The 13,631-nt window shown below is 38.9% G+C and overlaps 1 protein-coding gene across 1 annotated transcript in view; it reads left to right on the forward strand.

The window, feature by feature from the left end:
- Positions 1-13,631, forward strand: part of SNAP91 (synaptosome associated protein 91) — a 165,130-nt gene that overhangs the window by 149,841 nt on the left and 1,658 nt on the right. The window contains exons 25-27 of the mRNA XM_056110026.1: positions 5,491-5,574; positions 6,889-6,993; positions 10,955-11,057. Coding sequence (XP_055966001.1) covers positions 5,491-5,574; positions 6,889-6,993; positions 10,955-11,047 — 282 coding nt within the window. The 3' untranslated portion in view covers positions 11,048-11,057. The remainder of the gene's footprint in view (positions 1-5,490; positions 5,575-6,888; positions 6,994-10,954; positions 11,058-13,631) is intronic.

Consider the following 13,631-nt stretch of genomic DNA (forward strand, 5'->3'; position numbering starts at 1 on the left):
AGTGTGAATTTTACCACCACAACAGTGGGTGCCCAGGACTTATGTAAAGAAGTTTACTAAATAATGAGTTCCATCAATCCAGAGGAAAAAGAAGGGAGAAGCTCTTTAAAGATGGTATCAAGTTACACTTTCCTTGGCTATCACCCATCCTGAGATCAACTCTACAGAAATAAGAATTCATCAAATACTTTTTTTAATTAGTGAAACACCATAAGGTAGTTGTAGACTTACAAACTTTTGTGCTTGGCTTTTAGTTATACAATGATGAAGTACCCATCCCTCCACCAGTGCCCATTCTCCACCACCAATGGTCCACCATCCCTCCTACCACCCCCAGCCCGTCCCCGCCATCCCACCCTGCTTCTGTGGCAGGGCATTCCCTTTTGCTCTCTCTTTCCTTTGGGGTGGTGTGGTTTGCAATAGAGGCATTGAGTGGCCATCATATTTGGTCTGTATTCTACTTTTAAATGTATCTTGCATCCCGGCAAGTCCTCCAAACACCCTTTACGTGGTGTTCCCTTCTGTATCTGAGCTGCCTTTAAGAACCATGTTGCTTCATTAGGACAAGCCAGGCAGCTAGTTATAGGATTGGCAGGTATTATGAGACTAAGATTGAGGTTATAATGCTTTTTAATCCTAACTCATTTTTGCTTCTTAAGCAAAACATTTTTTAATTATCAATGATTAAATTCCAGAAAGTTGGTTTTCACATCAATGTTTAGAGAAGCATCTGGAAAAAGAAAAATTTAAAGAATAGAAACAATTCATTAGAGAGCCACCAGTAATTCTATTCCTGATGTTTATTTACTTGATATTTTAGGCCATAGTTAAAGACAGTGGTATGCCCAGCTAGCCTGTCTTCAGTAACTCTCATTTAGTCTTATACTCTACATAGATTTGCTACAAATTCCTTACTTTCTCCTTAACAAAGCTCTGGTTTTGCTTCAACTTTTCAAATTGTTCCAGAAATCTGTCTCTCTAACATCTTCCCCTCTACCCAATTCTCTCATAAAATCTCTCACATTTTCCCATGCCTTAAAATATATTTAGTTTCTTTTTCTAAGAATATTCCAGAAAAATAAAGTCAGCAGAAATATGAGCGTCAAAAATATCAGTCTTGTCTCTAAAATTTCTTGCTGTTTGTAGGTGCAGTTATTTAACTTTTCTGGTCACACAACCAAATTATGCATAAAGCCTTAACAGAATTTGAGTATCTTAAATATATCTGGTAGGCTCTACCATCATGGCCATCAAGAACCTTGTATCTCTAGGATTATTTATCCCTAACCTGAAAAGCACTAGAAATTTAGTGATATAGTACTTGAAATTCTGCTTTGCATAAAATCATAAAATCATAAAATCCATTTACCCGTAAAACAACCTTACATTCCTGGAACAAATATCATCTAATTATGGTGTATACTTCCTTTAATATGCTATAGGATTTGATATTCTGGTGTTTTTTCTCAAAGTTAATGCATCAATATTTATAAAATACACTAATATGTGGATTCCTCTTGATGTCTTTGATATCAAAGCATTAAGAAATTATTAGGATATGTCCTCCCTCCTTTTATTTTTTTCTTGGGGAGAGAGCTTGTAAAACATTGATAATAGTTCTTTTTTTTTATAAATCTCTGGGATTTATGGTAATGGATGTTTGTTTTATTTATTACTTAATCATCTGGTTACTTTTTTCTCTTCTTGAGTCAGTTTTGACGATTTTGACAGTTTCTGTATTTCTAGAAATTTTACTATTTTATCTCATTGTAAGATAAAAAAGTAAAGTAAAGGCCCTCCCGTTGATCATCGATTTGCTCGAGCGGGCCCAGTAACGTCTCCATTGGAGACTTTGTTGTTACTGTGTTTGGCATATCGAATACATCACGGGTGGCTTGCCAGGCTCTGCCATGTGGGCGAGATCCTCTCGGTAGCTTGAAGGGCTCTCTGAGAGGGGCAGAGGAATCGAACTCGGGTCAGCCATGTTGGCTGCGTGCAAGGCAAACGCCCTACCGCTGTGCTATCGCTCCAGCTCATTGTAAGATATTTTAGCAATTTTCCAGTTTGGGCGTGGGAACCCACCATTATTATCATGAAAGTTTTATTTCAGTGAGTTTTTAGCCAGGTTCCCACATGTCAGCCACAGAGGATTTTCCTGAAGAGTTTTCTCAAGCTTGTTGTGTTTTCTCTTTCCTAAAAAACAGTTAATACTAAAGGGTGATCCTTAAGTCTAATATGAAACAAGAGAAAATTTTAGAATTGTATGTTTACAAATATGCTTTGCCTTTTGCATTATTATGTGTATAATCTTTTCTATTTCTATAATATTATTAGCAATGCCCCCACTTTCTTTTCTGATTTTGATTATTTCTCTCTTTTTTTTCTTGGCTTGTCTACTGGAAGTCTATTTTATTCATCTTTTCATAACACCAACTTTTGTTTTCTTCTTTTCTTTTTCTATTTTTTTATTTTATTTATTTCTACTCTAATTGTTTTTACTTTATTCTGCTCCTTTCTTGGATTTAGGATTCTGGGTTTTTTTAAGCTCCTTAAAATGGAAGTTTAGGTATTTGGTATAAAGAGTGACTCTGCATACGAGATTAATAAAGAGTTGATATTAATAAGGAGAACAATAAGGAGTTGATTCTACATAAGGTATTTGAAGGAAGTTGATTCCACATATGGGTATATAATTTATTTGTGCCTCATTTTTTCAGAAACATGAACACTTTGAGTATTTTAACATGATGGCCCGAAATAAGATTCTATCCCTAACCAAAGATTTGAAGTTATTGCTTTATAAAGTTGCTGTTTGGTTGCTTTTTGTTGAGAACTAATTGATTGGGTCTGTGGTTTTTGTCATGTGTGACCACTGTTGTCTCAGTTCCTTTACCCCAGCAGTCAATGATAGACATTTCTTTGTGAAGCTCCTAGAAAAATAAATAACTTCCAGTTTTTTTCATCTTTGTGTTTGTTGACGGATGCTTCACACTCAGCCAGCCAGTTGATAACTCTGCCTAAGCGATTCATTACATGTGTTTTGCACAAAATGTCCAAACCTACTTGAGAGTTTTTCAAGCATTTCCTGAGCAAGCGCACAGCCCTGGGCATGTGCATGACCTTCTAAATTCCCCAGAGTATGATCCGAGCTTTTCAAACCCTCAATCCCCAAAGCATGCATTCTGTTTCCTTTCTTCACAAGCTCTTTGTTTAGTCTGCTTTTTGCTCTGTTACTTGTTATCTTCAAGAGACACTTGCCTGTAAATCATTTCTGCACATGGCTTCAGGTAACAACATTGAAGTGCATTCCCATTTTGGCAAGATGTATTTCCAGTTTGACAAGACAGCGGAAAAGTTTTCTGTTCACCACTATATCAGACAAAATAAATGATTCAGGATATTTTGTCTCCTCTCATCCTATTACTGAGAATATATTTTCTTTTTTGCGGTGTGGAGTGGAGAAATGTGGTGTGAGATACACCTGGCCGTGTTCAGGGCTTACTCCTGGCTCTGCACTCAGAGATCACTCTGGCAGGGCTCAGAAGACCGGACGTAGGGAGGGGATAAAATCCAGGTCAGTTGGGTACTAGTCAAGCATCCTATCCTATCTGCTGTACTATCTCTACAGCCTAAGAATGTATTTTTTTTATTTCATTTTTAATTTTTTAAATTAACTTATTTATTTTGAATACCCATCCCTCCACCAGTGACCATTTCCCACCACCATGGATCCCAGTATCCCTCCCACCCTCTATCCCCCCCATCCCACCCTGTCTCTGAGGCAGGGCATTCCCTTTAGTTCTCTCTCTCCTATTGGGTGTTGTGGTTTGTATAAGAATTAAGTCTGATTTTCAGGGAGAAACGTTGGATGATTTACTTTCCATTGATTACTTTGTATATAGGGAGATGTCATGCGGCCACATAAGCGGCCGTGCGGTTTGGAGTAAAAGTCCTGGTTCCCGTATACTCGAGCTATGCTTGTAGAGGCTCCTGGTCACCAGGGTTCCATCTGGAGGAGGCAGGATGTGGCACCTGCCCCATCTGGGACTTCCTGGTGATCTCAGCTCTTTTTGGGACCTGGTGCATTCTCCGGGAGCTGTGTAGCGCCGCCCCCCCCCCCCCCCCGGCCTTTCTTCTCTGCGGCTGTGTGCTGTAAAGATCCTGAGAATGAATTTTAAAGACTATAGTGGAGGTCGAGAACAGTGGAAGGAACTAGATAAGTTAAAATGTCACAGAGCTTACAAAGCTTATTGAGATTTAGCCTATTGTGATGAATCTTCTATCTAAGTTGCTATAAAAATTTTTGTGGGGGACAGCCACATCTGGCTGTGCTCAGGACTGACTCCTATCTCTGAGCTCAAGGATCTCTCCTGGTGAACTGGAAGATCCTATGGGTGTTGGAGATCAAATCCAGCTCAGCTGTGTGCAATTACAGCAGATGAGCACCTTACCTGCTATAATATCTCTCCGACCCTAAGTTGCTACAAAGTTTTAATTAGAGTTCAGAGTTTGGAGGAGTTGATTCTGATCATTTATTCTTGTTTTTTTAATTACTTTTTATGGATGGTGAGGATCTTTGAGATTCCTTACTGTACTACTTTTGCTGACTTTACTATTGTATTTTTAAAAATTAATATTTTGGGGGCTGGAGAGATAGCACAGCGGGTAGGGCATTTGCCTTGCACGCAGCTGACCCGGGTTCGATTCCCAGCATCCCATATGGTCCCCTGAGCACCGCCAGGAGTAACTCCTGAGTGCAGAGCCAGGAGTAACCCCTGTGCATCACCGGGTATAACCCAAAATGGAAAACAAAAAGAAAAAAATTAATATTTTGCCTAAATGATTAGCTTAAATTTAAAGATTTCCAGTAGGATTAATTCAAAATGTAAGGGAAATATGAGGTTATTTTATTCTAGTACTCAAATTGTCTGACCTAGACCCAAATGTTTCCTAAAACTTAGAATTAATTTTGATCCTTGTACAAATGCCCCACAGTCAAGTATAATGTAGTAAATAATAATATTAACAATATTGTTAGTAACAGTATTACCATATTTAAAACATGAGAAGGTCTGACACAGAAAAATATAGTACAAGTGAGGAGAATAGAAACCAAACATTAAAAATGTTAATTAAAGTATGTCTTCAAATGTCTAACCTCATCTTGTCAGACTCTAATGCTAGAGAAAGACAAAATTAGAGAAGACTGACTTATAAACAAGTGAGACTGGGTATAATGAGAAGGTGAAGAGGAATCCCCACTTTGTGTGTTAGCTGCAAGATAGCAAACATTGGTAGTGAAAATTAATTTAGGAATCTTGTTCATATTACTGGCATGGCGTTAGAGCCACCTCAGGCTTCTATGCATATTCCACTTTCTGAAGGCATATGCACTTAAAACATTTAATTTTATTTAAAAACTTTTATCTTTTATTTGTTGTTGTATGTGTGTGTATGCGTTGTGGGTTGTGTCTGTTGTTTGTATTGTAGCAAGGAGCTGTACCTCCGACCAGTACGGGCGCTCCCGTTGCCACGGCCCCATCTGTTGGACAACCTGGAGCAGGATTTGGAATGGTGAGTGACAAGTAGTGCCAGAAATTGTAATTGGCACTTCAAAGGCCTTTGCAAAACTAGAGATTAATAAATATTCCTGTAGCACTGTAGCACTGTCCTCCCGTTGTTCATCGATTTGCTCGAGTGGGCACCAGTAACGTCTCCATTGGGAGACTTGTTACTGTTTTTTGGCATATTGAATATGTCACGGGTAGCTTGCCAGGCTTTGCCATGCGGGCAGGATACTCTCGGTAGCTTGCCGGGCTCTCAGAGAGGGATGGAGGAATTGAAACCGGCTGGGCTGGGCTGGGCTGGCTGCGCCCAAGGCAAACGCCGTACCCGCTGTGCTATCATTCCAGTCCAATAAATACTCCAAAAAAGTACAATTCTTTCCAAGATATAGTCAAATAAAACTTTTAAAATTTAGTCTTCTGCTTAAACCATATCTAGATTAGATTGAACTTATCATGTTATAAAATGCTTAAATCTTCGCTTAAATTTTATTCCTGTGAGCACATGGTTATGAAATAATGTTTTGAAGTATACTTTCAAGAAATACTTGTCAAACATATTCTTAGTATGCATCAAAAATGATCTGTTCCTGGGGGCTGGAGCGATAGCACAGCGGGTAGGGCATTTGCCTTGTGTGCAGCCAACCTGGGTTCGATTCCCAGCATCCCATATGGTTCCCCGAGCACCGCCAGGAGTGATTCCTGAGTGCATGAACCTGGAGTAATTCCTGTGCATCACCGATTGTGACCCAAAAAGCAAAAAAAAAAAAAAAAAAAAAAAAGGATCTGTTCCTGGGGGCTGGAGCGATAGCACAGCAGGTAGGGCATTTGCCTTGCACACGGCCAACCCGGGTTCAATTTCCAGCATCCCATATGGTCCCCTGAGCACCGCCAGGAGTGATTCCTGAGTGCAGAGCTGGGACTAACCCCTGTGCATCGCTAGGTGTAACCCAAAAAGCAAAAAAAAAAAAAAATCTGTTCCTTATTATACTTAGAACTCTTTGTGTATCTCTAGCAAATATTTGAGCATTTTTCCATAAGAAAACAAGGTTTTATCTCTTCAAGAGATATACTTAGAAGAGACAGATAAATAACAAAACCTGGTAGGGAGGAGGATGCTATGTGACCAGCCCGGCTGCCTGCTTCTTCTAAGTGTTTCTCTACCATCTGCCAGCCTCAGAGAATCCAGGGTTCAAGCACATGAGTCATGCTTTCTCCTGGACTTGAAACTGTCAGAGGTCGGGACAGCCATCGTAGGGACGTGAATGCCAGCCTCTCCCTGGGGTAGCTGCCCCTCTTGCCATCAAACCTGCTTCTTTTTCAGCCTCCTGCTGGCTCAGGCATGCCCATGATGCCACAGCAGCCAGTCATGTTTGCACAGCCCATGATGAGGCCACCCTTTGGAGCTGCAGCTGTGCCGGGCACACAGGTCAGTTTTCAGACTGTCCACAAGATCATGGCCTTTATTTGTGAATATAAAACTGTCGTTTCGCAAAGTGTTTCTGAAAAGGGGGCTAGAATGTCACTTTCATAACTGTGCTTCGAAAGGAAAGGGAACATGGAAGACAGATTAGTTCTTAATTGTGTGTGATTTAAAGATTTAAAGAAAAAGGATGTAAATAAGTTCCCTTCACTCTTTGCCCACTTAGTTCATAATAATTCCTAAGAACAATCAGACATTTAAGGTAACTAAGAACAATCAGACATTTAAGGTAACTAGACATTTATTCCAACGAAGTGAACCCTTCTGATACGTTGTTTTATTATCTCCATGCTCTCCAAGTTCAAGGTTAGGGATGCAGTCTTCCAAACTGACAACTTTGCCCAAGACTTGAGACATTACAGTGGATTTGCCAAACAGCCCTTTCCGAGGAGAACAGTTTGCACACTAATGGCCTCATTTCAACTCCAGCAACACGTTTGAGATTTCTAAGGTTTACCCTCACTTCAGACCATCTGCATACCAATTTTAAGGGCCTCATGACAACTCTCAAGTTATGTAAATTTCTGTAACAACTCAGAGTTTAGGAAAGCCAGATTTTATCATTGCCGTTTATTATAGTTAAATGATACAAATTAGATCCAGCCAAAGTAATTATGTATATTCTTGGGAATTTCTTATTCAGCTGCCATCACTGTTTGTCAGTCATCATAGTTTCACCAAACTGGGTCTCACCTAAGCGTCAGTGTTTCGAATTTGGGGAGTTTCACTAAATAACAATGGTTGATTGAGTTACTGCTCACATGATCGAACTCTCCAACTCACCTCCTTCCTGTGCATCAGGCTGATATTATTTGGCCCAAAGACTCAACCCTCTAGTCACATAGTGTGTCTTTCTCTCAAGGCTGACTCCAATTCTGAGTCCTGAGTTTTTTTGGCAAGGGGTGCACAGTTGGTGATGCTCAGGCTTAACTCCTGACTCTGTGCTCAAGGTTCACGCCCGTGGTGCTCAGGAGACCCTATGCCGTGGGGATTGATTCAGGGTCAGCCGTGTGCATGGCAAGAGTCTTACCCCTATACTCTCTCACGGGCCCCTCTAGACTATTTAGCTTACCAGTGAGCACTGATATTACCTATAGAATTCTTACTATGACTTTCTGAATGTAGTACAATCGCCTTGAGGGCTTTTTTGTACTTAAGGGATTTTAAACACTCTTGCCTGTTCTCAGACTTGGCTTTCAGCTTCTTTCCTTGAACTGTTCAATAGCTGCTGTGAACAAGAGGAAGAATGTTGGATTTTCAAAGAGATAAATTTAGCATGTGAGAAGCCCTAGCCTCAAAAGACTTATGACGAAAGCACTAACTTAATGAGAAATTGCCTCGCCTGTGCTGAGGCAGTTGAAGTATGTCAAGAGTTGCTTAGAGGGGTGGGAGTGATCAGGAAGGTCAGGGATAATATTGGTATTTAAATTTCACTAAATACATTTAAATTCTAAAAAGGGTATTGTTTGTGAATGTTTTCTAGATTCTTAAACATAGCTGTGAACTATTTACCACCTTTATGGAAAGAATATGTGTGTTTTTTATGAACTTAGGTGAATATTGAAATTAAACTTTTTTTTTGTATTTAGTATAGCAAAACCTTTTGAGGAAAATTCTTTTATTTTTTTAGGCAGCTTTTTTCTTGCATAGCATCTACTTAATTATAAGAATCAAAGTTAAGGGACTGGAGAGATAGCACAGTGGGTAGGGCACTTGCCTTGCATGAGGCTGACCCAGGATCAATCCTCGGCATCTCATATGGTCCCCTATGCACTGCCAGGAGTAATTCAAGTGCAGAGCTAGAAGTAACCTCTGAGAATTACCAGGGATGACCCCCAGCAAAACAAACCCCCAAACAATCAAAATTTAAAACATATATAATTAAAACAGCATTTTAATCAGTAATTGGATTAATAATTATTTAGAAAATGGTATGCCATATCATAATTCGGGGGTTCTATTTTCTGTTTTCTATGTTTATTTGGGGGCCACATCTAGTAGTGCTCAACATTTACTCCTGGCTCTGTGTCCAGGGGTCACTTCTGGTGGGGCTTAGGGGACCATATGGGTACGAGGGATTGAATCCAGACGGGCCATGTGCAAGGCAAGTGCCCTACCTGCTGTATTATTTCTCTGTCGCAGGATTATATTTTTATATATCAGAAGAGCATAGTTTATATTACTAAATAATAAAATGAATGTTAGCCACTACTGATTACCGAGATATTTCATTATTCTTTCCTTGACTGCTAACATGATATTACATTTCCATATAATTATTAGTCATGGACTAATTCTTGAGTCTTTATCTTCCTGACACTTTTAAGCCTTACATGTATTTTTTTCCCGCTCTTACTATGAGATATGATTCCATTTGGTTTTGGTGGTGGTGGTGGTCGTCGTGGTTCGAAAGGGTGGGGGGTGCTAGGAGATTATCTTCCTCGGACGTGCTGGTAAGCAAGACTTAGGGGCTACTTCTGCCGATACTCAGCCCTGCAGTTGGGTGCTCTGACCAAGTGACACAGGCCGCTAGAGCCCAAAGAATCTGAAGGCCACAAGAACCTCTCAACAGTGCTCATCCAAGAAGGGTTTGATGTTTTTGAGTCCATATAGACTTGGGCATTCAACTCCGGGCCTAGAGTATCCAGCCCTTAAATGGTCTCATGACCTCTGATTTTTCCAGTTTTTAAATTGGAAATTTAGCTGAGACATGTTGGAGTCAGTCAATCATTTGAAGATGTATTTTTAAAAAATCCTCAGGTGCATCATAAACATCCTTACTAAACTAGTAAAAAATACATCTCCACTCTGTGGTCCCCGAATTTTGAGCTATCCATCATGTCAAAGCACAGGACACTAATTTAACCCAGAGGTATATATACTGTTACTACTTTGTATAGATTCATTGGCATTCTTCAAAGCCTTGTTACTGTCATTCTTGCAAAAGCCTGATTCTAGAACTTATTTCTGTCACACAATGAAATAATTTTTTGGTACTTGTTGAATAGAAACAAGGTAAGTTGATTCTTTATTGCTTTTGTTGCAAGTTTGGTATAATTCTTTCTTAGGGTATTTAATAATTAATCTTCTCTACAAACTGAACAGATAATATTGGAAATTTGAGGTTTACACAACTAGGAGACTATTTACTCATCCAACATCGTGACCCAAAACTTTACTGGCTTTCATTTCATACACTTTGTATTAAATTCTAGTATAGGGGGCTGGAGTGATAGCACAGCGGGTAGGGCATTTACCTTGCACACAGTCGACCAGGGTTCGATTCCCAGCATCCCGTATGGTCTCCTGAGCACTGCCAGGAGTAATTCCTGAGTGCAAAGCCAGGAGTAACCCCTGTGCATTGTCGGGTGTAACCCCCAAAGCAAAAATAAAATTATATATATATCTAGTATATTTAGCTAATAAATTTAATCTCTTAAATTTCTTTCTAAAAACTGATTTTTATCTTAAACTCACTCTCACTGTGAGAAAAGTTGTTAAAATTTTCTTATTAGTTTAGTTGTACTAATAACTCAAAGTAAAAATGCTTTTATGTAGAGAAATATTTTGTTTGACTATGCATTCATAATATCTTTTATATGACTAGTGTTTCAAATCTTTCCTAACTCATACTCATACTGTTCTACCAGAGTCCCCAGATTTTGCTTTGTATAAATCTGGTGTCAGAGAATTGCACAAAAAATAAAATATACGTATATATAATTTGAAGTGCATTTTGCTAATTCAAACTTAAATGTAAGCCGTGACTAAGTAGAACAAAGTCGATTTTGTAAACTTTTGGTCATCTAATCCTTTGCATGTTGTTTTCTGTAGTACGTGGTCCGCCTAATGCTTCTCTGTCTCTGCTTTCCGTTTCTGCTCTCTCGGGCTGGCTTTTCCCCACTAGCTTTCTCCAAGTCCTACACCTGCCACTCAGAGTCCCAAGAAACCTCCAGCAAAGGACCCATTAGCGGATCTTAACATCAAGGATTTCTTGTAAACAATTTAAGGTATCTAATATTGATCTTTTCCTATGGGCGTGTAAGAATGAGCTAGCTATGTCAGGTATGATATTGTACTTGGATGTTTTTGATATATGTCTACAATAATAGTTTGAATGTCCATGACCTTAACAGCAGTATTCAAAGCTATCTTTATCAGTGAGTATTTTTCAGTCTTACTTTGAGAACTAGGAAGAACGGTGGAAGATTAATTTCCATATTGTTCTAACACTAGAAATGTAAGATCATATTGATAAAAACAAAAGTTAATTCCACGACAACTATATCCCATGACAACCGTACTTTATAGAAATCTGACGTTTATAACACTGAATTCAAAAATTGTCTGAGAGTATGTACTGTCCTGTAGCACTTCCCATTGTTCATCGATTTCCTTAAGTGGGCACCAGTAACGTCTCCATTGTGAGACTTGTTACTGTTTTTGACATATCAAATATGCCACAGGGAGCTTGCCATGTGGCACCATACTCTTGGTTGCTTGCTGGGCTCCCCGAGAGAGATGGAGGAATCGAACCCGGGTCGGCCACATGCAAGGCAAACGCCCTGCCCACTATGCTATCGCTTCAGCCCAGCTGAGAGTATATGAATATATATATATATATATATGACTATCCAATTGAATTGTTCTTTTGTTTATCCTGATTTGGCCTTATAAAATAAGGTACAGATTATGCACTTTTGCAATTAGAATTTCATACTGCTGTTATAGTTTTAAAATAATTTATGAAATTACTTATAATGGATTTCTGTTTTTATATTAATTCCAAGCTTTACCTTGACTATCTCTCTTCTCCTTCATATCGACTTACATACCGATTTATTTTAATGACATATTTTTGAACTACGTATATGGACATTTTTTACTGACATAAATAATTCATTCAAGCCACTGGAAAGAAGCCAGATCTTCATGGTATCTTTCTGTGGATCATTGGCATTAATCCAACAAAAGAGCCTGCTGTCCTTAAGTGGAAAGGAAATAGATTTTAGTTTCAAAGAGAATTGTTTTTAAATGCAGTTTTCTCAGCATGTAAATATGGAAGCATTTACCTGTTTGTGGACTAATTAAAGACATGTTAAGCATGGGTAAAATAATGCACCTACTATTAAAAATAAATTTTAAAATATGTGTTGTATGAGCGGCATAGTTAAAGACTCCTTCCTGATGAAGGAAAAATTAGTTATTAACCAAAGTACCCAACACAACAGGTAGGTTATGAATAAATACTCACTGGATATGAATGAACAGTAATAACACTGATTTTCATATTCTAGCGTAATTTTCGTACATATTAAATCCTTTGATCTGCTCTTTAGAGAGAAAATTCTGTTAGATAAACTGACCAGTTGCATTCTGTCTCCATTTCACAACTAAAGGACTAATACTTGGTATTAAGCAAATTACTTTCCTTAGGCCACACTGGAAAAATAATGAGAATATCGAAGTCTGAGGACCACTGACATTATTATCTTTATTAAAAATCTATTCCATGGATTATACAATCTTTGATACCTACAGTGTGTAATATATATTTAATGGCATCAAATTCCTACTAAGAATTTGTGATTGTTCATCTTATATAAGATTAATCATTTATCTTTTTAAGGCCTTATTTTCTCAGCCAAGTAATTTACTCTTGTGCTCAGTTTTTCTGTCCCACTCTGGGTTGGACTGGTTTGGTGTAAGCGTAAGACAATGAACATCTATTTCTTGAGAGTTAATGTTTCGTGAATGACCAAGGACACAAACTGAGTAGAGCAACTTTTTATTCACCTCTAAATAAATATCACTCCCTTCAGATGACAGAAACTGTTGAGTATTCAAAACGAGAAATACTTGAAACCACCCCTCCCTTAAAGAGTCACGGTTAAGAGGAAGACCAAATACATGTCTAGAAGCCTTGACACCCATGAACATTTCCTGACTGAGATGAGTAGTTCCAGCCTGTGTTAGCCAAAGAGATCACTAAGTGGTCATATAAGTGGGGAAATTGAGTCACTGGGGATATTTCCCTTCTATTCTGTTCTGTCTCTTGTTCAGTGTTCCATGATTTATTGGAGTGCATAACGGAAAAGAAGCCAAAAAACAATGGAAGTCACTGCTCTCTGTTTTTCCTTGCTCTTTTGAGGCTACCTATTCTCACTTGATACTGAATGTCTCTCTACTGTGATATCAAATAAGTGTCTAGAATTTCAAAAGTGTGGGGGGCGGAGTGATAAGGCATTTGCCTTGCACATGGCCTACCTGAGTTTGATCCCAGCATCCCATATGGTCCCCTGAGCAATGCCAGGACTAATTCCTGAGTGCAGAGCCAGGAGTAACACCTGAGTATCACCAGGTGTGATGGAAAAAGCAAAGTGATAATTAAAATATTTTTTTAAAAAAATTTCAAGGGGCTGGAGCAATAGCACAGCAGGTAGGGCATTTGCCTTGCACGCTGCCAACCCAGGTTCGATTCCCAGCATCCCATATGGTCCCCCGAGCACTGCCAGGAGAGATTTCTGAGTGCATGAACCAGGAGTAACTCCTGTGCATCGCTGGGTGTGACCCAAAAAAGAAAA

Source organism: Sorex fumeus, unplaced genomic scaffold, assembly GCF_029834395.1.
Source record: "Sorex fumeus unplaced genomic scaffold, SorFum_2.1 ptg000008l, whole genome shotgun sequence".
In the NCBI taxonomy this organism is placed as follows: domain Eukaryota; kingdom Metazoa; phylum Chordata; class Mammalia; order Eulipotyphla; family Soricidae; genus Sorex; species Sorex fumeus.